Source organism: Telmatherina bonti (genome assembly GCF_933228915.1).
Source record: "Telmatherina bonti genome assembly, chromosome: 14".
Taxonomy (NCBI): Eukaryota; Metazoa; Chordata; class Actinopteri; order Atheriniformes; family Telmatherinidae; genus Telmatherina; species Telmatherina bonti.
Window position 1 is genome coordinate 20,267,523 of NC_136612.1, and position 25,355 is coordinate 20,292,877.

General features: G+C 40.1%; 2 protein-coding genes across 3 annotated transcripts; both read right to left on the reverse strand.

Moving 5' to 3' along the window:
• Positions 1–1,341: 1,341 nt before the first annotated feature.
• Positions 1,342–4,928, reverse strand: fbxw9 (F-box and WD repeat domain containing 9). Its single transcript, XM_079252385.1, has 7 exons — positions 4,667–4,928; positions 4,437–4,581; positions 3,297–4,284; positions 2,984–3,132; positions 2,688–2,891; positions 2,536–2,601; positions 1,342–2,328 (listed from the first exon to the last, which is right to left on the reverse strand). The coding sequence occupies exons 1-7, from the start codon at positions 4,795–4,797 to the stop codon at positions 2,254–2,256; spliced, it is 1,758 nt and encodes a 585-aa protein (XP_079108511.1). The 5' UTR covers positions 4,798–4,928; the 3' UTR covers positions 1,342–2,253.
• A 3,850-nt stretch (positions 4,929–8,778) lies between these two features.
• LOC306765010 (transportin-2-like) lies at positions 8,779–24,985 on the reverse strand. Of its 2 annotated transcripts, XM_079252332.1 has the most exons (26): positions 24,921–24,985; positions 23,401–23,500; positions 23,040–23,115; positions 22,000–22,149; positions 21,677–21,783; positions 20,828–20,961; positions 20,172–20,253; positions 19,930–20,052; positions 19,536–19,654; positions 19,340–19,400; positions 19,003–19,174; positions 18,618–18,770; positions 17,866–18,091; positions 17,498–17,669; positions 17,323–17,409; positions 17,093–17,200; positions 16,823–16,981; positions 16,612–16,699; positions 16,355–16,453; positions 15,757–15,792; positions 13,239–13,334; positions 13,071–13,146; positions 9,931–10,030; positions 9,749–9,823; positions 9,125–9,265; positions 8,779–8,907 (listed from the first exon to the last, which is right to left on the reverse strand). In XM_079252332.1, the coding sequence occupies exons 2-25, from the start codon at positions 23,497–23,499 to the stop codon at positions 9,158–9,160; spliced, it is 2,706 nt and encodes a 901-aa protein (XP_079108458.1). In that variant the 5' UTR covers position 23,500; positions 24,921–24,985; the 3' UTR covers positions 8,779–8,907; positions 9,125–9,157. The 2 variants fall into 2 exon arrangements, with proteins under 2 accessions (XP_079108458.1, XP_079108459.1); XM_079252333.1 differs by lacking the exon at positions 15,757–15,792.
• Positions 24,986–25,355: the final 370 nt, after the last annotated feature.

The following is a 25,355-nucleotide window of genomic DNA, read 5'->3' on the forward strand; positions in this document are numbered from 1 at the left end:
ATATATATATATATATACATATACATATATATATATATATACATATATATATATATACATATACATATATATATATATATACATATATATATATACATATATATACATATACATATATATACATATACATATATATATATATACATATACATATATATATATATAATATATACACATATATATTATATATATGTATTATATATATATACATATATATATATTATATATATATATATATAATATATATATATATATATATTATATATATATATATATATAATATATATATATATACATATATATATATTATATATATATATATATATATATAATATATATATATATATACATATATATATTTACATATATATATATATTATATATATATATATATATATATATAATATATATATATATATATATATATATATATATATATATATAATCATAGCTTTATGGCTTACAGCATATTTAAAACAGATTTTCCAGCATAATGCCTTTTCATCACCAGTAGCTGTGAAGTTATGTGTGATGTTTGTGACATTTCCACCACTGTGTTGCATGACATTTTACATCACAGACCCTTTGAACTGCCCACCAACAGTGAATAAAAGGGGGTACAGGTTAAAATGCAGTCTGGAGCCTCTCTGCACAGACTTCCCTGCTCAGCCGGAGTTATCTGAATCGGGTAAAACAGAGTGATTATTTTACCCGAGCCTTACTTTGCCTGCGAACAAAGCTGTCCAGTCTATATAACCGATTCTCTTGTTCTGTGTTTACAAGCTAAAGGGGATGTCAGGAAAGATGTGCAGCAGCAGCAACAGTGTTGTTCAGGCTCAAAAGTTGGTGGATCAACTTCGAATGGAGGCAAGCATGGAAAGGTTCAAGGTATGTTTTTAAAAAAAAAAAAAACATTAACCTGTATATTGTCAAAGATTGAACTGAAGAACATATTTTTATTTTTTAAAAATGTCTTATTTTCATTCAAATTTCAAGCTGTACTTATTTTGTAACACTATTTGAAGTCTGTGAAATGTCCTTGGTCCGAGCAGATCTCACTGACAGCGGCAGACTTAGTCTGTTACTGTCAGGAGCACAGGCGCAGTGACCCTCTGATCACCGGCATAGCTGCCTCGTCCAATCCTTTCAAAGACAAGAAGACCTGTGTGCTGCTTTGACAGTGATGTGAGAAGATGCCAACCAAAGTTTGACACAGGATCCTTCTGGTTCAGACGACTGTGGAGGACTGCCTCCTGTCAAATGTGCACAAAATTAGTCTGAAAAGTCGTTAGTCTTTATCTTCATTCATAAAATGATTTATTATCATTTATAAATCCAGCTAGAAAGTAAGACACATAGTTTCAGGATGTTTAATAGTACAATCAGTGTATCACAGGGGAGTTGGAAGTGAACATTTTACTGACTGTAACCAGTAGCTAATGTTTTTTTTATTTTTTCCCTGGTCAGTTACTGTAATGTATTCTGTTTATTCACAATAAATAATTTGTCTGTAATCTCCACATATAAACAATAAAATAAAAAGTGACAGTTGTTTAAACACAATGCTATGAAAAACAATGTGTACAGGCATACACAATAAACATGGTAAATAAATAAACTTAGTTATAATAACACTGCAGGAACTTTCCAAATCATATCTGCCATATGAAAATATCAATGTAAGAAAAAAATTCATTTGCAAAATTTAATGGCATAACATCTACAATAATTAACACATTTCCAAAATGTCAATTTCACACACGTCAGGAGGTCCAGCTTTCATTCCGAGTTGTAACAATATGGATTCACGTTAAATAATCTCTTTCTGTATATCTCTTGAAATTTAACAAGCTCCTAAAGCAAACTTACAAATATTTGGAAAATCAATTTAAAACGGCCTTTCAGATCAAATTAAGCACTGAGGAAGTGAAATCATTGCTGCAACACTAAGCTGTGCCTTATTTTGCTTTGGACTATGGCAGGCAGAAGTAGCTCTTAACAACTGGTTGTGTAGTAACTTGTCACTGCTTTCTTCTCAAAGAAACTACAGATTTACCTCAAGTTGCTAACATATTAATATTACAAGATGAAAACAGATTCAAGAACATAAATAGCATGTATTTATTATTCAAAAGTCTTAATATTTCACTCTGAAGCCGCACATCACTACTGGGCAGTAGGTGCCATTATGCTTCAGATCTTGTCTCCACCTGCATTCAAGTCTTACCGATGAAAATAGCAGATCTGGCAGTTTCATTTTCTGGGCCTCCAGATTTCCACACTAACATCCCCAGAGGCCACAGCGAGGACTCCAGCCTCCACACTCAGCTGGCAGTTGAAGAAAATGGCAGAAAAGGTTTAAGAGCAGAAATTCATTAAAAAAGATTGTTGAACACTTCGATAAGCTACACAAACAAGCCAATAATCAAACTAACATTCAACTTCTGTGTACAAACTGGATCTTTTAATCCTTAAAGTTAAGCTAAGAAGATAAGCACTTTGATGTCAGCTACAGATTTAATACAAAGCACTGACCCCGTGTACTCCAGATTGATAATGGAGGGTATATAAAGTCCTCGGAGGTGCACAAGGGATATGCATCTGTAACAAATACAAGAGTCATGAAGAAAGACTGTTTAATAGCAGAGTTAACTTAATAGAGAAAATAAGTAGAAATCTGAACCGACCTTGACAGTCCGATCCGATGAGCAGGTGTAAAGGCTCCCTAGGGACCTGTGGATGCCAGTGACCAGAGCTGTGTGTCCCACATCAAACTGGGACAGAGGCTTTAAGGACCCTGCCTGCATGGAAAATGAGTGGAGCATGCCTCTGTTGTCTCCTGCCCAGATTTCATAACCACTGTGGCTCATGGACAGCAGATACGAGCTCAGCTAGGAATAAGAAAGTTGGTCAGGGTCAGTATAGGATGTGAGGACATACGATCACGTATGTAAACTTTACAAGCAATGTCATGTTTGTCTACCCTGAGTTTCTTTAAGCCTTTGCTTGCCCTGCGGTCGTAGACAGCCACAGTGCAGTCTTTACTCCCAGAGATGATGTATTTGTCGTCAGCAGCAAGGCACATTACAGCATTACTATGGAGACTGAGGCTTTTAATCAATGGTTTAGAAGCTGTAAAATAATGAAAGTATCAGTAAATTGTATGAATAAACTCCCTAAACAATAAGATTGCTATTCATTTTAAAAATGACCAAATTTAACACGATGCAGTTGTTACAAAATGAGATGTGTTCATTCATATTTTATATACAGAATCTATATGTCAAACCCCTTACCTCTAGTGTCATACATGCTGACCCTCTTGTCAAACGTGCCAGTCAGCAGTACATCTGTCTGACAGGACATGCAGAGGACAGCAGCCCCAGTCCTGATAAGGCCTCTCTCTGCACCACCTGCCTGTAGGTCCCACAGTCTCACTGTGCTATCAAAGCCCCCTGAGGCTAACAGAGGACCTTCAGTTGCAAGGCACCACACCCAGCCCCGATGGGTGCTAAAGTCACCCTGCTTCCCCAGTGTGTAGAGTAGTGCACCATTGGAGCCCGCCTGAAGATCCCACAGTTTTACATTCCAGTCTCTGGAACCTGTGGCACAAACTGCTCCTTCTCCTCCAAGTAGGAGAACGGAGTTGACCTGGGCAATATGACTTGAAGGAAGGGTGATGTGTTCCAGTGCTGGGTGTGGGCTGGGACTTCTGGAGGATGGGGGTTTCACCATCTCTACTTGTTGTCTCCAATTCCTAGGATCTGCCAAGTTCTCTGGGTGATGTATATCTGCATTTTGCCCTGCTTCAGCTTGAAAACCCACCCCCCTGTCTTCCAATAATGGTGCTGCACCATCTTCCAATCTATCCTCAAATTCCTCTAACCTTTCTATTTGGTCTCCATCTAAGATAGGCTGCATTTCACCATCCTCACCTTCCACTGCTACCTCCATACCCTCATCAGCACCGTAAGCAACTTCCTGCGCTGCCACTCCCACCCCCTCTACCTCATTCCCTCCAAATTCCTGTCTGTCAGCAACCACTTCTCCATCCTGTGGCCTTTCTTGATTCCTTTCCACCTCATCCTCTTGGGTCTGTCTGGCTACATGATGCATTTCTCCTGTCCAGCAGGTTATTAGCTGCTCCATCTCTAGGCAAGCAGTAGGCCAGTCAAAGTCCTCCCTCGGCCCAACAGGAAAGCTACCTCTTGAGCCGATGAGCCTCTGTGCCCGTAGCTGCCAAGCAGTGCTGTCCTTACCTACAGTGCCCAATGCGTGGCACACCTGAAACAAGGAAGAGTGACTCAGTATCTTCAAAATATCAGCACGACTGACATGTTCCAGCCAAGGTGGGGAATGTGACAATGGCTTGTTTAGAAGATAACCCTACATTTTATCAAATATGGTGGAAATGTAAAATAATCTTTAAAACAAACCTTTGGCAGCACATTGATGACACATTGTGCAGGAAGGTGTGAGGCAATGTAGGTTAAGATCTCCCATGGTAATGACAGTAATCCACATGGTTCAGAAGGTGAGGGGCTAAAATCAGGTGAGGATGAGTTGACAGCAGACAAAAGACTGAAAGGAACACAAAGGAAAATGTGACCTAAATTCTAAGTAATCTTTGTGAATAAAACAGAGAGAATTGCAAGAACACTGTTACCCCTGCAGGTCCGGAAGATCCGATTTTGGATGGGAAGAATCGGCAGTAAGAATCAGAGGATCGGGGCAGGGTCCCTGCTCGTCGTTAGTCTCTACACCCGCTTCATGCAGGTTAACGCCAACCTCAGACATTACTTTTCCTTCTCTCCAAACAAGACCACTAAGTCACGAACTGAAAAATACCATTACTTTCAAAGGACACCCCTTTGTGGTGTTTCTGGTCGTTTTACAAATTTATACAAGACCAAACTGACGATAAAACTCTGATTCACCGATATTAGCTATTCGTAATTTAATTTAAAGACAAATTTTTAATTCTAAGACACAATTAGAAGAAAAAAAAAACATTAAAATTAAATATAGTTCTTTAAATTTAAAAGTTCACTTTGCTGGACATCCGTAACTCCAGCAAGATGTAATGTTTAGAAAAACTATCGAGTCATAACAACCAACAGAGGCAGATAAAGCTGTAAAGACAGTGGGTTAACGTCAACTCCTACTGTTTGAGCTGTCAGTGTGCTAAAAGTATGTCATCCGAATTTGTGAAATGGTCTCTTCCCTTTTTCTTTTTAGGATCTGTCGCTATAAACAGTATCAACTGATGTTTGTCTACAATCATTCAAAACACAACTTCCGGAATAATGATGTCGTCATCAACCTGCGCAGAATGAATGCGTTTTGATTCGTCTCACTTTAGTTCATGTTCAGTCAGGAAAGTTCATAAAGTCAGTTTTAAAACTTGTGGTGTATTTACTGAGTTTGTAATCATTAAGATGGGTATACAGAGCTTTGGTAATGTAGCCTAGAGTAGTGCACTTTGTAGAAACTGCTCAGTTTGACAGGTTTTCCATTTACTGACTCCAGCTGTAGGTGAATATTATATAAAGTTGTGACCGTGCAAAAGAACATGTAGTTAAAATAAATTGATTTAAAATTCTCGAATGCCAGTATTAATACTGGAGTACACGTAAATACACTGAATGTTAACTGGCAAAACAGGAGAAAGTCAATTTATTGTTAATATTTTCGCCAATATCGATACAACTGAGTTTTGAAGGCAGTACAAACGAGGGACGCTGCCTGCTAAGCCATGCTGTTGCAAAATGCATTTTTAAACAATCTTTTCCCTTTGGAAGAAAAAAAAAACGTTAAACGTATGTCTTTCGTTATTATTGTACCACATTCAATTAAGCAATTATATTCCTAATTTCACCATTTGACGTTTTGTTGTTTCTTAAATATTTATCATTTTTCCTTGAAGTCAATAGGATATACTTTGTATTTTCAGGCTGACATTAAAGATACTTACTCAGGCAATACTCAGGCAAGATGTCTTCTTCCACAGCTAAATCAAAACTGTAACATGTCTCATAGCTCTTCATTGAGCCTTGTGCGACAGGTTTACGGGATGATATAGTTCTTGGGTGTCTGTTCTAGACAGGTAATTTAGGCATACTGATCACAAATGGTCAGCCATACAAAACTTGATAGAAAAAAAATTTATTTTCCCCTATCGACAAAAATTAAATAAAAAGGGATACATCGATTACATCCCACCTGCACCACAGTTCAGCAAAAGAAATATTCTACATTTAAATTCATCTGCCAGCCTTGATCAGATTTAAACAAGTTGTGAATTTGTTACCCCAAGGTGCGCACCCCACCACTGCTCACCTGCAATACATTGTCAAATTTGACATTAGATGGTACGCTGTAAAACAACGAAAACAAAAACCTCTTTAAATAAAAAGAATAAAAAGGAAAAAAGAAAAAAAAAAAAAAACTTTTAAAGTCCAAAAAAATTTGTGCACTGGAGCACAAAGAAATAAAATATAAAAATAAAAAAATAAATTAAAAAAAAAACCCTCACATTTTGTAATAAAACAAAAGTAAACAAAATATAGAACTTGTGGACAATTACAATTAATACAAATTTTGTGTACATCCTGTGTAACATGAGGCGGTGTGATAAAGCTTAAATTTGGTTTTCCTTTTTATATCAATACTTTTAAAAAGGGGAAATAGTTTATTCTTGAACATCTTACTATTGAAGGCTCCACCTTGCACATCAGTCCAGCCTGTGATCACATTTCAATGCTACCAGTTGACCCACAGAGCACATCGGTATTCTCTTTGTGGTAGTCACAGCTTATAACATTAACATATCTAAAGGGAAAAAAATTTCAAATCAGTCATCAGCATAAACAAAAAATTAAAAAATGAGAAAAAAAAAATAATGTCACATTTGCTGAAGAAAAATCATTCTAGAAATGTGTAATCCATGGACAGAAACTTCTTTCCTTATAATGCTCACATTAGGTGCAACCCAACAAACAGATTGCTAACTGGCAGGTAAATGCTCTTAAACCTGGGGACTACATCACAGCAGGCTAGATTCAAACTATCCTCCCAGTTCATCCTTCAAACAACTTAAGTGAGACTGTTGCAAAATTCTGTCTACTTATGTAAAACACCAATCTGTGAAAAGCCATCCATACTTTCATTACAGTCTGCTCAGAAAATTGTCAGATAAAATCGAAGATCGCCATCTTGCAAAAGATAACCAGTGTCAGAGGAGGATGGATAAGACTCTGTATCCCAGTCATACCCTACACAGCATCGACAGGTGAATATATGGCAACATCAATCACTAGTTTGATTAGAGGCTGGAGAAGTACCTTATTAGTCCAGCAGAAACTTGCATTGCCAGAGACAAAACTCTTACATGGTAGATCACTGCAAAGGGACGGTTAGAGAAGGACTGGGGGTCTTGACAAAATACATGAAATGATGACAAGGATGGCTCAAATACAGCCATTTAGAACTAAGGCGGGATATAACCTCAAACACAGGTATGGAGTGACAGATGCAGTGGGACATGGATCCAAGTTACCTTAAATACACCTTCTTCCTCTGAAGTCCTATTCAGTCCGTTTAAGGAGCTGCATAATAAAAACTATGTTAAGAAGCCTGAAGTCTTACCAAGTCATTTTACATTGCTTAACATTATCATGTTTACAACAGTCCTAAAATCACTTATCAAAAACAAAATAACCTATCTCAAGTTCAGTATATTATTACTGTACGCCTTACATTAGAAATTCTAGGTTTCTTACAACAGAAAAAGTGCATTTATACCAGTAAGAACCAAATCATTCTTGGTGATGTCTTATCGCGTTCATTAAGTCCATTATGGAAATATACTAAAAACAAAGCTACAGCAGCAAATAGGATTCTTGATCTGCCTACAGTATTTGAACTGTTGATGCATTAACCACCATCAAACACGTGCCGAATTCCTGAATGAATCTACCTACGGGTGGTCTTAACACACTGCCTCCATTAAACTATAGGAGAAGTTGCTCAGACAGCATGAAAGAAAAGAAACGAGCACCTGACAGCCTCAAATTATGGCAGCCTCCTCACACTGATGATGACTAACGCAGTTAATCAAGATAATGGACATTCACTCAAGCATGCCACTTCAAGTGATCATATGCCATGCTATAATTTGATACTGTCGTGATATTAACCCTAGACAGATGTACTGCATCTTCATTGAATCCGATGAGGGGGAAGAAATGAAATCCTGAAGTTTAAGAGGAATTTAGCAACCATGGGATTAGGAAGGTAATTAAATACAGCTACATATGAAGAAAGAGTTTATGCACTTCAAAAAGTTTATGCAGTTTTGCAGTAAAAGGTGCAAAAGGTTTTGTGCACATCCCTATATAGGAAAAGCATTTGTTTGCTGTTTGGCCTCTGGCACAAGCCCGTTTACACATCTGGATGCGAATCATTCTATGTGCATGGTGGTACGTGGGATTGTGGCACCCTATGCTGGTTCAGATAATTCCTTTATGTACCCATCTGCAACCCCCTCCCAGCAGTCATCTATCTCATAAGAGTAAATCCAATGGAGGAGGGGGAGGTCAAACTGCCCCCATTTTGCCCTCACCAACCTAGGATCCCTGCGGTGTCGTTGGCCAAAGTCACTTTTGAGCGTGTTGGATTTAGTGAGGCGTTTAATCGGAGAGGTATGTGTAAATCCCCAGTCTACCCTCCCACACCCACCACCCTCTTCCCACCCTCCCTCCCTCACAGAGACAAACAGGGCGCGGGGGGAAAAGGAGGCCATCTGCAGAGTGGAGGGTCAAGGCCAGACACACCCCTCCGACTCTAGTTTCTCCCCACGATCTGGGCAGTGCAATGAGTTCCCCTGAAACCCTCCCCTTTATGAACCTGCAGAAAAGAAACAGGAAAACAAAGACAAGTCAGTTCACATGGAGGCCAAGCTGACTGCGGCGTCAAAAGACGGAGCTGTGCAGGTGAAAAACGCATTCTGGATCAGAAAATGTATTTGGGAACAAAGTGTATCATTGTTTATCAGTGAGCTGGGATTTTCATCACATCCAGACGAGGTTAAAGGGTAAGCTACATGCTTGTAATGTATGCCTACCTAACAGGTCAGTGGACCAAGGGAGGGGTCGGGTTAGACGCCATAACAGGCTGACAGGCGCTCCTTCAACAGAGGGGGGAACTGCTCGGAGAACTGCTGCCAGTTCTCTTCTCCGACCTGGTCCTTGAAGCCATGCAGGATCTTGGAAAAGAAAACAGAACTTAATAAATTCTTCAGTAGGTTATTACAAACAAAAAAAAGGCAGATCATCTCAGTTAAGGCTGGTTGTACATCACAACACTACAGTTGTAGATGTGGATACGTTTAATCCACATCTTCAACATCAAATTTTATCCTTTTACCTTAAAAAAAAAGAAAGAAAAAAAAGAAAAGCAATTATCTTTGACCCTGAAGTTGCTCTATAAGTATTACCTTATAAGCATATAAGAATTACCAAGTTGTCAATGCTACCTAACAACCTGCTCTCTCTGACTCAAGTGTAAATATTTTCATTCTACGCAGGCTCAACCACACTTCTCAGACTCAAAAACCATCCGCAGCATGTGATCAGATTTCGAATGTCTGATGAGTGATCATCACCGAGCGTGGCGAGGCAGTGTCATAAGGAGAGGAAACATTTTGATAAAGAACATTCTGTTTTGGTTTTTTTAATGGGACACTTACCTTATAAAACATGTCTCTCAAGTCATCCTTCGGGTTGACCCACGATGCCACAGCATCACAGAAGAAAATGAAATCCTAAAGGTGGATGATAGTTTTTTTTTTTTTTAAATTCTTCTTCTTTGTGCATGGAAAGAAAGATAAGCACCACACCCCCCAGCAGCCTCACAGCATTATAACCTCACCTGCACCACTCCAGCTGGGTTGACTCCGATCATCACACAGATTCCCCGGAAGGCAGAGTCCTTTTCTTCATTATCTCTGATATTCCTCAATGACGAACACCTTAGAACAGATTAAATGACCCATTAGATCAGTGGTCCCCAAACTACGGCCCGCCTCCACATTTGGTCCGGCCCCCTGAACAATACCAGAAAGCATTTTGATTTTTTTTTTCATATATGTGTATTTGTATTTGATAATAAAGTTGGACTTTTGCAATAAAATGTTCCTTAGTTATGAACTATTTTCATTATTAACTATTAGTTAGTAACTATTTTATACACGCATATAACGTGACATTCTGTTCCAACCTTGTGCAGTCTGTGCCCCTATCTGGCAACCCCCAGAAAAAAAATCCTAAACCCGCCCCTCTCAAAGAGAGAGCGGAATGATGGCAAAAAGATTAGGTAAGAGAAAAATTGATTCAGAATGCAGGGCATTTAACCTGCAGTGGACAAACGATTATTTTTTTGTTCAATGCAAAGAAAAGGCTGTCTGTCTCATCTGTCAAGAGGCGGTGGCGGTATTCAAAGAATACAATCTGCGGCGACACTATGAATCCCGTCACAAAGACAAGTATGATAGCTTGCAAGGCCAAATGCGAGCAGACAAACTCTCAAAGCTAAAAAGTGGACTGTTAGCTCAGCAGAATACATTTGTACGCCAAGCTCAGCTGAACCAGTCATCTGTTCGGGCCAGCTTTCGGGTTGCTCAACTGATAGCAAGCAGTGGTAAACCTTTCACTGATGGAGAGTTTGTCAAGAAATGCATGAACGCTGTCACGGAGGAGGTGTGTCCCGAGAAGAAAGATGTCTTTAATGCCGTGAGTCTATCAGCGAGTACAATCACCAGACGCATTGAAGAAATCGGGGGTAATGTATATGCCCAGCTGCAGCAGAAGACAAAAGAATTTGAATTTTTTTCATTAGCACTGGATGAGAGCACAGACGTGCAGGACACCGCGCAGCTGCTCATTTTTATTCGTGGAGTTAGTGCAAACTTTGAGATGTGCGAGGAGCTGGCAGCACTCCAAAGTCTGAAAGGGACTACGACGGGGGAGGATATTTTCGGCAAAGTGTACCAAACCATGGAAGAGTTGGACCTGGACTGGTCAAAGCTGGCCAGCATCACAACTGACGGGGCTCCTAGTATGGTGGGCATGTCTCGGGGTCTAATAGGACGCATGAACCGGGAGATGGAAGAACGGGGTCTCACCGCCCTGCTACAAGTCCACTGCCTAATTCACCAGCAAGCACTGTGCTGCAAAGTGTTGACGTGGGATTCTGTCATGAAGGTTGTGGTGTCATGCATAAACTTCATCAGAGCAAAGGGACTTAAACACAGGCAGTTCCAAGAATTCCTGTCTGAACTGGAATCTGCGCACGGAGATGTGCTGTACTACACAGAGGTCCGATGGTTGAGCCGGGGCAGAGTTTTGAGGCGTTTTTACGAGCTGCTACCTGAAATTAACGCATTTCTTCATTCACAAAACAAAACGGTGCCAGAGCTGACGGACCCAGAATGGAAATGGCACCTCGCATTTTTAACAGACATGACAGAAATGCTGAACAGCTTTAACTTGCAACTACAAGGCCAGGGGAAACTCATTTGCGACATGTATTCCCACATAAAAGCATTTGAGGTGAAACTAGAGCTGCTTTTGGGACAAGTGAAAAAGCACAGCTTCATCCATCTCCCTGCTACACAAAACCTCTCTGCAGAGAACCCAGCGGTCCCGTTTCCAGCTGAAAAGTGTGTGGAAGCATTGGAAATGCTGAAGGCGGAGTTCGGTGTGCGATTCCATGAACTACATGTTCATGCAAAAGAAATCCGTCTTTTCCAGAACCCATTTGTTGCTGACATTGATGAAGCCCAGCCTTCTTATCAGTTTGAGTTGGCCGAGTTACAGAACTGTGATGTTCTGAAAGACGGATTCAAGCCCAACAGTCTCATTGACTTCTATGCCGCCCTCCCAAACGACAGGTTCCCTAACATCAGAAAACACGCAATGAAGATGTCAACACTTTTTGGCAGCACGTATATCTGCGAGCAAACCTTTTCACGCATGAAACTGCTGAAAACTCCAATGAGATCAAGATTGACAGATGAACATCTGCATCAGTGTTTGAGACTGGCAGTGACTAGAATGGAACCTGACATTCAACTTCTCACCAGCCAGATGCAGGCCCACAGTTCACACTGATGAACATACAAAGGTAAGCTCACTTTTCTGACTTGAATGAGTCATTCTGAGTATAAACAAATATAATCATAATAAAATCTACTGGGATAAAATCCATCTCCACAACCATACTGGTAGTGGTACTGGTTGTGCTGTGTAGGTCCTGTATCACTTAGTTCAGTTTCTCAGCCTGCTTGCTTGGTGGTTTTCACAGGGAAGTTGATGAGAGAGAGAGAGAGAGAGAGCTGCAAACAACGAGGTCTACAAGCTTACTGGAACCTACAAAAGGATTATAAGGAAGGAACACAAGAACTTTGAGAGACTGCTCATATGAGTCATTTAAGTAAGAGATTCTGCTCTGACAACTAAGCTGAACTTGGACCTGTTAAGACTGTGCACGGCACAACAGAAAGTTTATGTTCCATGGACTTTTTTTCTGTGAAGAACCCAGAGAGGGTTATTTGGTTATTATTTATTTCATAAATAGTGTTATTTATTTCCTGGCTTTTTTTCTGTGAAGAGCCTAGAGAGGGTTATTTGGTTATTATTTATTTCATTAATAGTGTTATTTATTTTCTGACTTTTGTTCTGTGAAGAATCCAGAAAGGGTTATTTGATTGTGGCTTTCTGGAAAACAATACATTTTTACATTTAGGCACTCCTGCAATCATCACACTTTTTCTGTTACAAACTGACCCCGGCCCCTCATCAGAGAAGGGAAAAGTTATGTGGCCCTCACAGGAAAAAGTTTGGGGACTCCTGCATTAGATTCTTCTCAAAAGACTTTTGCAGACACTGAACAGTCACAGGAAAGACTAGGGAGAGAATTTCCTGTTTTTATACACAAGGAATCAGTTTCAGACTCAGGCATTTTATTAAACAAATTACAACTAGATAAACTTATTCAAACTCCAAGCTCACCATGGTCTAATGAAATGCTGCAGCTGTGGTGCCACTTCCTGAGGACAGACATAACCCAGTCTGCCAATTGTAATGGCTGCATAAGAGAATAAATAAATCAGTTTAGTTCATCCATGTGACTCGGGACAATTATGCAGTTTGTAAGGATTTGTGTGCTTCTCATATTACCTGTGTTTTCCAGCAGAGTCTTTGGTGTGTTGGGTCGATTGATAATCTCCACCAGGTGGGGCAGCACCATCCCCACATAAGGCTGCATTTCTGCACCTAGACACGCACACAGAGCAGAGAATGGACACACTATGAAACACTTTTTAGGATAACTGATCATCTGAAGGTTAAAGTTTGGACTGGAAGTCAGAGGTGGGAGAAAAATCAAACCTCTGCAAACTAATGAGCAAGACAAAAATAGTACAACGGAGTCAAAGGAAAAATATTTAAAACTTTTGCAAATGAGCTTTTTGTTCAGAAGATCCGGGTAATTATTCTTATCTGTCATTTGCTGCTGGTTTCAACAGTTTCAGATGAACCTCTGTATTGGACTTCCTATGAACAATTCTGCAGCAACTCCTAATTCCAACACAGGATAAAAATCAAAAATACAAGTTTTAATGAATGCTTTTAAGTTGTTTTTTAACAAAACAGTCAAACAGCAGAGGTTTGAATAAACTCAAGCTGATCTTTGACATATACATAAACACATTTTCTGTTCTGCTTCTCCAGCTGGAAGGAGGGAGACTTCAATACCATTTCTGAACATAAGAGAAAATGACAAATTTAAATGGAATTCAGAATCTATGCAATGCCTGGGAATAAATTTATCCCAAGATTTAGGTGAACTAAAATCTATAAATTGTGCTCTAATAATGTAAAAAATAAAATCAAATATCGTAAGATGGAATCTGATTCCATTCTCAAGTTTAACATCAAGAGTTGAGGCAACCAAATGTCCTCCTAAGCTTGTTTTATCTGTTCCAAACTCTTCCAGGAGAACAAAAATTTTAAAGAATGGGACAAAATCATTTTAAAATGTATTTGGTAAGGATAAAAAACCACAGACAAGATTCAGAACCCTACAGCTACCCAGAGTTAAAGCAGGTTGGCTTTGCGCTGTTTTAAGAGCTAGTATCAGGGTTGTGTGGAATCATACATATGGAGTTAAATGATAAGACATCCATCAATATTCCAATACAGGCTATTATTAATGATAAAAAGTGAGGGTGAGCAGAATCCACGGTTGGGTTTGTCAATATTTGGTTTGAGATTATATCCAAGAATGGTCTGACAAAGCAAAGTAAGGTTCTGCACCGGATTGCATGAGCCAGACTTTACTCCCAATACAGAAGATAAGGGGTTCAGTAGACAGGGTGGGGGGCCTAGACATTATGGGAACTTGATTAAAAGGGGGTTATGATACATTTTCAGGATCTAAAGCATCAATACAGGTTACTCAGTCAGGACTTTTACAGTAATCTTCAGATGAGGTATTACATGGTACAAATTACCAAAAAATTACATTTAGATGAGACAGAGACAGGAATTATTCAATTATTTTGCCATGTAAGTCAGAACTGAGCAAGAAATTACTCAAAGTTTAAGTGGAAAATCTAAAAGGTCATAATACTGAATATAAAAGAAAACTGGGAGAAATGGGAGAAAGATGCAGGATGGACATTATCAGAGGAAGACTGAGAAAAGATCAATGAGCAACAATGGAAAACAACAAGCTCTCTTACATAGAGAGAATATGGCTGGGGAAACATTGTGGGATATTTTATAAACACTAACGCAACAGAAATATCACGACATGAACTGTTTGAGATCACGTAGAGAAAATAAAACCAACCATTATCTCTTTTGGGAATGGATTTTCATACCTCATTGGCAGAACATAAGAAAACGCAGGAACAAAGTGATGAAAATGAAATTTCCGTTTATATTTTAAGTGTTGTATTTGGGAAAAGTAAAGCAGGACATGACTAATCCAGGAGTAAAGTGCATTCTGAAAAAAAAAGAGCCATAACTAAGAAGTGGTTGGAGACAGAGGAACCTACAAAATAGAGTGACATAACATTTTTATAGTGGAAAAATGACTCGGATTGTTGGCATGTGGGCTCCCATCTGCAACACTGAAGGTCACCTAACATTTCTAAAGGTCATTTTTCACATTATTAAATTGTGCCATATAGCACCCAATCACATGTCCAACACAACAGACCCCATCTAGACACTTGACAGCTTTGGAGCACAACTAAAACTCGTCACGAGTGCTTCAACAAACTGTAAGACTTTCAAGCATAAGTCACTCCAGCAGGAGGCTAAGATCTTGTCATCTTGTTAAACAGATACCAGCTGCAGTCTGTCTGCCTCCACTCTGGTTAAAACTCACCAAAACACCACAAACCAAAGCCTATCCTGGAATTAGGCTAAATTTGAAGTCTACAGCCTTGCTAACATAGCTGTTTTAAATTAATTTCAGGGATGGAGATGTTAAGTAAAAACACCTGAGTTGGACATATTTTATAGTCTGCATCACCAAGGTCTACTTGAAGAACCGTTTATTGACATTTAAGGTTCTACAATAAAAATGCCAGTGGACAGAAATTTCCAGTGCGAATGGTAAAAATACTTCAAGCTACATCAATTTTTGCACAGTAGTCTAACGACTACTTTGTGTCTCAACGCTCACCTGGACAATTCCCTGTATGCTGCTTGGCAACTTTCCCTGTAAGAATATCACACAGGTTTACCATGCTGACTTTGCCATATTTCATGTCTAGTTAGACATGCACTCACCCACAGACATGCTCAAAAAAGCAAGAGTGCCAGTAGCCTTTTTTACTGTACCACTTTCAGGACAAACAGCACACTGGAAACCCCACGTTTGCAATCAGGCAAAGTTTCTCACAGGGTTACACGTTAAAAGTCTACACGCAATGAGGAACTGCAGGCCAAGCTCTGCCAAAAGCCAAGAAACAGTCGGCATCCAGGACAAAGTCCGTGCTGCCTCCCCACACCTGCTGAACCTCTGAATCACACAAGCCGGCACACCTGTAAACCTTAACGCACTCAACTGCCCCACAAAGAACATACAGCAAGCAACATCTGGATCAGAAAACATTAGGAACAAAATGTATCATTTTGTGTCAATGAGCTGGGTGTTTCATCATGTCCAGATACTGGAAACTGTTTGTTTCCGTTTCACTTTATAGTAAAATATCAGAAGAAAATTAAGGAAAAGACAACAAAGGGGGCATCTAAAACCAGGCTTGCTTTCTTATTCTCACCCATTTGCATGGAGATCTCTCCGATGGCCCAGGTAGCATTGTTACACACAGAGATAAACTCTGGGTTCAGGTTGAGCCCCAGGATGGGCATAAACTCAGCTGGAAGGGGGGAAAGAAAAGCCAAAGTTAAAACACAAGCATAGCAACATAGATGCAACTTTATGACATCCTTATGTGTGTAATAACACCCTGTCATTATTAAACTTTATTCAGCTAAATTAATCCAGATAGAAAGCAGTGGATGTTGGTTCACACACCAATGCAAGGCTTCACGTGGGGGAAGCACGCCTTGGTTAGATCCCCCAGCAGGGCAAAGGAGCTTTGCCTCACCTCGGGCATGGTGTCCTGCAACAGAAGCAGACTGAGTTAAACTTCTAATAAGAGGAAATTGAACCGATAGATATCATATTGCAGCTTTTACATTTATGGAAATATAGAAAGCAGTAAAAACAATATCCTCCGTCACACCTGCATGCACTGGAAAAGAAGGGTCATGATATTAGAGCGAGCCACTAGTTGCTCCACATGGCCGCCAAGACCTTCTGCCAATCCGCTGAGGAGGTCCAGGGCCACAATCATGAAGTCCTTGTCAGGAGCCTCGTACTGATCTGGATGCTGGTTGTACATCTGGACAAAGAAGGAGTTGCGATCAGTTCCAAAGTTTCTTTTATGCCAGCTGAGAAAAAAAATCTATGCATCGTCTAAATAATTATCAGGTTTGCATGTTTGCGTTCTCACCATGGCCTGAGCCAGCGTCTTCTGGACTAGTGTGACACAGCGCTGATAAACAGGCTCACAGTAAGGCAGAAATCCACTCTGCAGGGCTGTGGCTACCGATGACAGACACTGAAACACAGTGAGAGGAAATTTTTGTGCTTTGAAGCAAAAAGAGGGGCCTCAGGCAACTGTGTGGGCTCTTATATGTCAGACTTTCAGACAGATTACACAAACTCCATTAAAGTACTCACCTCCAGTAGTGGGAAAAGATCTTTGTCTTCATCTTTTAGTTCATTCCACTTGGAAATTAGGGGGGGCATCAGCTTCTGAATGTACTCCTTGAAAACCGTGCAAGATGTTAAAATAAAGACGTATTCGACTCTTTTTAAATACTTGAACAAATATTCCACTGTTCAGGCAACTTACAGGCTGATTGAGGTGGTGACCCACTGAATCTGCTAGCGTTCCAATGGCATCGTACAGGATGAGGAGATTCTTGTGCTGGTACTTTCCAAAGGCAAAGACCAGCGTGTCCAGGATAAAGCTCAGGTAGGGGACCAGCTCTGTGCACGCCTCCTCCTCCAAGGTGGCAAATGCACTGAGGGGAAAAAAACAAAAAAAAACAAGATCAGATCATCAATACTCAATCAATGTCATTCAGATTATTCAAGAATATAGGATGTGGGTCAGACAGAATCATGGGAACAAAGTGTATCATTGTTCATCAATGAGCTGGGATTTTCATCATATCCACATGAGGTGGGGCCAACTGGGAGTGGGGTGAAGCTGCTCACCTGCAGGCCGCCTCCTGCACCCTCTTGTTGCCATCCAGGATACGTTTTAAGAGCTCTGTCATAAGGGGTTTGAGGTAGGAGTCAGGGGGCTGGGAGACCACCCAGTGTGCATAGCGACTCAAAGTCCAGCAGGCAATGGAGCGAACCAGGGCCTTCTTGTCACACAGACACTGAATGAGGTGTGGGATAAGCTCCGGCAGGTAGGGCACCATGCCCTGCATGCAGCCTGACGGCGGAGGAAACAATTTATCAGAGTTGGTTTTATTTCATTTAAATAGTCAGCTTGGATCAGACCGTGGAATAACATCCAGATGTTTACAGTCAGATTCTGCCTACCAGTACAGAGATGCTGATTCAATTCAGCTTTATTTATATAGCGCCACTTCACAACAATGTTGTTTCAGGGCACTTTACAGTCACAGCAGTTCAAACCACTGATGACATAAAGTAGCACATTGGTTTTAAAATGTGACGATTGTATGTTACAGAGACCGACCATGAGTTGGGGCAGCTGACCCCAAAAGCTCTGCGCTCAACCAGTCAGATATGTGAAGCATTGCTAGCTCCACTTCCAATGTTCCAGAAAATGAAACCCTGCAAACAGACCCTTTACTAAACTATAATCATTGCTCATTACCAATTTAATCCCTGCATCCTGTTGCAGAAACACCTGCCCACAAAAGATTCCAACTGTCTTAGAAAGGTTTCTAAACAGATTTACAGCTTAATAACAACTGTATTAGAAATCTTACCTTCAGCTATGGCCCCCAAAACCAGGATGCCAGACTCCTTGATGACCCAGTCTGGGTGGAAGAGCAGCCCTTTCAGGAGTGGCAGGAGATGGGGGAGCAAGTCATCGCGGAACACATTGGCCAACACGTCCAAAGCTGCAGCAGAACACTTCCCTACATGAGAAAGGAAAGATCAGCTACAGTAAAATCCATTTGGCTCTTTAACTGGTGAGATGTTTTGGCAACTATCCTGATCAACACATTTAGAAAACATGCTACATTTGTGAAGTTTACAAGAACGTGTATCTGCCAGCACATATAGTTTTAAAATACAGAAAAAAGCTGCACAGAAAAGGCACTTTGCTTTAAAGCCAGAACAACATGCAGAACAGCTCAAATCACTCACGCAGATTCCAGTCAGACAGAGTGTCGTCATCATCGTCGTCGTTGTCTTCAATGTCCTCACCCTCCTCACCCTCCCCCCCGTCGTGCTGCAAGGTGACAGTGCGCGACTTGTGGAAACGGGGTTTGATGTCCTGCTCGTTATCAGGTACTGCCTCATCCTCCTCGACGTCTCCCTGGAAAACCAAAAGAATTCAGCTTCATCATCAGCACCAGTTCTGGCTCAAACATCATCATCTTCCTTCTCTGAAATGCATTTCCTACTAAACAAACCTCTAATCTCAGTGTCAAGGATATTTTTATATCTAGATTGCAAAGCATTGAGGAAAAAAAATTTTCACCTTCAGTAGTATAATATCAATCTCTGAATACTTCATCCCATTTACTAAAATGGGGATCAGTCTGTAGAAACAAAGAGAAGAAGATTAATGGTTTTGTACAAGTTGTTAAAGCCTGCTTTTAACTGGTGTTACAAATAACCTAGTACAGCATCTGATTGTAGACAATTATTACATTAAGAACTGATGAGCAACTCACTGCACCAGGTGTCCAGACAGCATCTCTTTACAGATGGGTTGTTCTGCTAAAGTCAACCAAAACTCACAGGCCTCCAGAGCCACATTCTCATCAGGGTCCTGAGTTCGCTGCAGCATGTACTGCAGAAGATGAGACGCATGAGAATGGGAGAATGATCAGAAATAAGACCAGCAATCATAATACACTGCAACATCCCCGCAGAGGGGACTAAAAAAACACCTGGATCAGAAACAATAGGAACTTAAGGTATCATTGTAAATCAATGAGCTGGGTTTCTCATCACATCCAGAATCGAAGACTGACTTAAACTCAAGTTATTCCTGAGTCAAGATATTCATCCCAAATGTTACGACTCATTATGTAGAGTACATCGTACTGTTTTCCCAACACTTACCTGGATGATGCTGTGCATGTGGGGGATGAGACGGTCAATGCGGACTTCCAGCAACATGACCAGAGCTCGGCACACATTCTTTCGAACCTCAGAGTCCTCATCTGCTGCCAGCGCAAACAGACTCTACGAGACAGAAAAAAAAAGTTAAATATATTTTTTAATGTTTTTTGTTGGGTTTTTTTTTTTTTTTTGTAAGTATTACAAACTTGGACAAACAGCACTAATCCGTTTTCTCAACACACCTCTATAAAGGTGTCAATGTTGTCCATTAGGGCCTGTGCTCTGCTAATGATGAACTGGTTCACACAGGCAATAGCATGAGACCTGCAGGAGCAACAGTAGGACACATTAGGATGGTCTTTACAAAATATCCTTGTTTAACATCAAAGTAAAAAGTTGTACTAAAAGAATATTCAATTTGGCTAAAACACATACGTGTTAAAGTACTAAGTAGAGATGATACATTTGTAAGACTGTACCCAAAGTAGCAAAACAAAAAGGAACAAATGAAAATGTGAAGACAACTGGCTTTAAGCAGATCCCCTGGCTAACCTCTGACAAATTGATGCATCACAGCTGATCCTGTTGTTTTTCCCACCCATTAAGAATTAATAACCATAAGCACCTGGCCACAAGGCCAGAGAAATATATTAAAAAGCCCCTTTTTGTTATTTTTTCTGTGCAAAAATGTGCTCTTTTGGCCACAATATAAATGAGAATGTTAATACCAAAGCACTTTAAATGGATGTTTTTCTATTAAGATTGTATCCAAGTGAAAGGTTTAGAGTGAAGGGAACAAGTTCAGAAAGATGTAGCTTCACTGTGAGTGAGATGTAAAATGTGTCACACCTAGATGCCTGCAACAATCTAATAAAACATGACTGCTGCTCTCCTGTACCTAATCTTGGGGCTGCAGTGCTTGAAGAACTGCAGAAATTTAGGAATCATAATGTTGAGGGGTCTATTCAGAGCATCGCTGTCCAGCAGCTCCGATGAGTCCTCGCAGATCTTCTGCAGTGCGCCAAATGAGCCCTGAGACACGGACATACATAGAAAGGCTGTCAAATCAAACGCAAACATACACGGACACAGAGGAGAGAATGAGACTGGATCAGACGATAAAACTGGAGTCAAAGCAACGACTGCATTGTACAGACTTTGCTTTTTGAATAAATCTGAACAGAAAATGTTCAGTGCCAACACAGCAGACATCTCTCTTTGGGGACTTTAGTTTATGTTAAGAAAAATGTGCAAATAATCAAATTAAGCCTCATTAGCTTCAACCAAAACAGTATTTCTGTGACTCCAACAGAGATGTCAATAAAAACTAATCATGCCTATGATACACTTAGCTGTTCCACTTCCAGATCTCTAATGGGGACATCAAACTGGGACAGAGCAATAAGCTCATGTTACTGGTAACATGTGTTGTTTATCATACAGTAAATGCTGTTAAATGAACTCCACACTAAAAAGCACAGGTTGTCTCAAGATCTTGTGCAGATACATTAACATTTTCATTTCACTTCTCCACCTGTCTGGGCCTGTCAAAGGAAGGAAACTAAACATCCATCATGTCTTTTTTTTTTTTTTTTTAAATTAAAGTTTAAATATCTCATTCAACTCTTACACTCCATCTCAACAGAAGATATACCATCAATCAAACGAGGTGAAAGCAGCCATTTCTGTGCACGGTTTGGTCTTTAGTGCATTAAATAAATAAATCCTTAAACACTTGAATGCTGACCTCACAGGTGTTGTAGTCCTCTGAGTTGAGCAGGTTACAAAGCTGGGGCAGCAGTTCAGGCCATGTTTGTAATTCTCCTTTGGAGGCAATAGTAGTGATGAGGATGCCTAGAGAAGCACGACGGGTGAAAACAGCCTTCAGATCAGATTTATAATTAACATGACAGTACACATCATTTCGGAATAGACAGTTCTGGATCAGACAGTATGAATACAAACACCTTCATGGAGACTCAGATGTGGTTATGCATCATTTCCAGAAAGTGGCAAATGACTGGGTGGGCGCCAAGATAAACTGGTAGGAGCACAACACTGGAAACTTACCAATGGTGGCACGAATGAGTGGTGAGGGGTCACCGATGTTATTGAGGCATTCCTGCTTGATAAATTCAGCCACAGCTTGGGGGAAGTTCTGGTAGTGGGCCTTAACATTGTTCTTCAGTATCAAACCGCTCAAAGACCGAGTCGGCTCATCTGAGAAGATGAGAAGAAAAGCAAATTCCAAGCATGTAAGAATCAAGAAAAATGCCAAAGGTCATTCATGCTAGTCCAATTCAGGGTTGAAGCAAAACTGGAGTGATATGTGATATATATGTATATTGCATGTGATATAACACCTTATACTGCTCCTACCTTGCTAATCCCCCGTACTGGGATTGCTCTATAAGGACACTTCTGAACATTTCAGTTTGTCTGCTGATGTTCAGAGTCTTTACATTTATTTACACCATTAGCTAAATTTTCTTAGAATTTATAACATGTTATCTAACAGGTATGAGAGAAGCGAGGTATAAAAAACTGGGTAGTTTTAATACAGACCTATAACTAAGTGGAATGTTCAAGTAACGCCTTGATATCTGGGACAGGGAATAGTAGGTATTACCATGGCCATAAAGGGACAAACCCAATCCTTTGCCACTCAGTTGTCTAATGTACATTTTAACCACAAGAAAGTTTTACTGAAACCGCGACTGCAGCAGGTAGGTAGCACTGCTTATACACTGTATCTAGTGCAACTGGAATTCTCTTGAAATGCTAACAGCTACAACAGATTGATACCTTAAAATTGTTAACGATTATGAAATCTATTTCTCCCAACACCAAAATAACAATTAATAACATATCAAAATACAACTATATAATCCATTTAATACCACGTTGTGGTACACATGCCTACAGATTATATGTGCTGATGATTTTTCTTCTCAAATTTATTGATTAGCTGCTGTAAAATAAAAACAGGTAAACTTACAAGCAATAAAAGACATCAGGGACATTCATCTTTTAATTATAATGACTGTACAGAACCTACACTACTGTCACCTGTGTACTTCAGATTTGAGACACGAGAGGCTCCCACTCACCTTCAGTTTTAAGCCGTGTGAGGACAAAGATCAAATAGTTGTTGAAGTCGGGGAACTGGTTGAGTTGTTCAAGTTTCTAGTGTGGTAGTTAAGGAGCATTACATTTGCCAGACAAATACAATATTTCATTGTACATGCATGATAACATTCATAGATGTTTATTTCTTAGCCCCTGTACATGACTCCGTACCTGTGAAGCTCCAACAACAGTAAAAATCTTCATCTATTCTGCTCATAAAAGTCAAACCCTAGCTACATTTTACACGCTGCTTGATGATGATGATGCAGCTGCATAAAACGAACAATTAAATGTAATTATAGTTGTTTATACAAAGCAGAACCTTTGACTGCAGCAGGATACTTGTTGGACAGCTCTCTGTGTGACAGTGTTGGGCGACTGTGAGTCTTTGAGCAGCTGGAGGACCTGCTGAAGTCCCTGCTCATCTGGCTGCCACTCCATCCTATAAAAAATACACACAAACCAGTTACCATCACAAAGATCTATACATTGTTCCAACTTTCAGAAATTAAAGGAGGAATAAAGACAACAATGAAAACATGTGGTCTCTGAATCAGACAGTATGAATACAAAAACCATCAGTAGCAATCAGGTGGTTTTAATGCATCATCTTCAGTCCACATGTATAGTTTAGATGGTTTGTGTACAATGCATAAGGGTATGTTAAATGATTCCTCACACGAAGGGCAAACCTCAATGCAAGCTAATTTCAGTATTGATTAATAAAGTATAAGTTTTGCAACTGGACCAGTGTAATCTAATAGTTCCTTTAGTAGTGTAGAAGATTGTATAGTCTTCTGTAAACACGGTCTGCTGTCAATTTCACTTCATCAAACACTGTAGAAGAGCTGAAGCAGAGTTTGCATGCTAACAACTGGTACAAGCAGGAAGAAACAGCAGCACGCGTTTACGGTCCACGGCGGATACGAACCCACGAGGGAAGTGAAAAAGTCGCGAGAGAATTACAATCAAAACTCAGCGCGTTCAGACAGAGACTGCCAAAATTGCAAAAACCTAAAAGTGTAATTGGAAATCTGCTCGCGGCACAAAAACAAGGACATCAGACAACACGACCAGCTAAAATCTCTGTGACCCGGCTTAACCGCCTCAAGATAATCCCACCCCCACGTCCATTGGTCTGTTACGGAAAAGCTTTTTTTTTTTTTTTTTGTCCCGATATTTTACGCTTAAATCTCAGCAGTGTGAATCAACGCGTAGGCCCGAGACGCGCGAGTAAAAGAGGGGGTCGCGTGCGAGTGTAGGTATGTGTGAAAAGTTGTCAGGAAATAAGACAACCGCGACGCAGAAAGGACGTGTCCACGCTCAACCTTGCAGTAATCTGGTTTACATTAAAATTCCTTTTACCGATTCGAGTCGTTTGTTTCCGATTAAGGACAGTATAATCAGCTAATTTATCTGTTTGTTGGGGTTTACACAGCTGACCTGACGCCCTTCTTGCCCAGGCCTCGTCGGCAGGGCAGTTCCCGGCTGGGTGGTCACAATGTGCATCGAAAATTAACAAATTTTGCCTGTTGCCACCCTGAAGAACCTTACATCCGACCACTCTTTGGAAAAAGATTTACTTCATGTGGTTGTGTGCTATATAACATTGAATACATTTGCTAAGAAACCATGAAGCTTACAAACTTGCTGAACACGTTTTCCAGACTGCTGTTAGCCGCTAAGCTGACTATGCATAGACTTCCACTAACGAAGCTAATGCTAAAGCTACTAACCGGGCTAACGCTATTAAACCAATTTGTGGTTTAAAATTTGCTCTATCGACACCTTACCCGCTGAGAAGGTATGATCAGAATAATTAAACATTTCTTAAAACAAACATTTTAAGCAACTATACGTACAATAAAGATTTGAAAGTTAGACAATCAGTACAGGGCCGCTCTTCGTAGCGGTTCTTCTTGTTCAAATGAGCACGCCGACTGAAATTGACCTACAACGGCTTCCGTCGAAAAGACATTTTGGAAACTACGTGAGATTACAAAAGTGTTTACAAGTGGGTCCGCTCGTTTTCCGTCAACCGGATAATGACCCAGGAGGAAGTCATGGCGCCAAGAGCAGCTTTGCCACTTAAGTAAAGGGGAAAACGTTGTTGTTGGGTTTTTTTTTGTGTTTTTTTTTTTTTTTAACCCCGGTGGAAACAGGGTTTACCTAAACATAGGCGATAGGGATCTATAGGATGAAAGTTGGTCGTAAAACTGATGAAAAGTTTGTAACAAAGTGACCATTTTGCACTCATTCGTTTTGGTCTGTAGTCTTCGAAGGGGCACTATTAATCA

Bases quoted from the DNA above. Each gene is read 5' to 3' on its own strand.
- fbxw9 (XM_079252385.1), bottom strand. From the start codon at position 4,797: ATGTCTGAGGTTGGCGTTAACCTGCATGAAGCGGGTGTAGAGACTAAC. The intron at 3,133-3,296 runs GTAAGGGGTTTG...ATTATTTTACAG, and splicing joins CAGCATGTATGACACTAGAG to CTTCTAAACCATTGATTAAA. The intron at 2,602-2,687 runs GTCGGTTCAGAT...TATTTGTTACAG, and splicing joins CATCGGATCGGACTGTCAAG to ATGCATATCCCTTGTGCACC.
- LOC306765010 (XM_079252332.1), bottom strand. From the start codon at position 23,499: ATGGAGTGGCAGCCAGATGAGCAGGGACTTCAGCAGGTCCTCCAGCTG. The intron at 20,053-20,171 runs GTGTGTTGAGAA...TCTGTCTCGTAG, and splicing joins ACATTGACACCTTTATAGAG to AGTCTGTTTGCGCTGGCAGC. The intron at 17,201-17,322 runs GTGAGTACTTTA...ACTGTGTTTCAG, and splicing joins ATCTTTTCCCACTACTGGAG to TGTCTGTCATCGGTAGCCAC.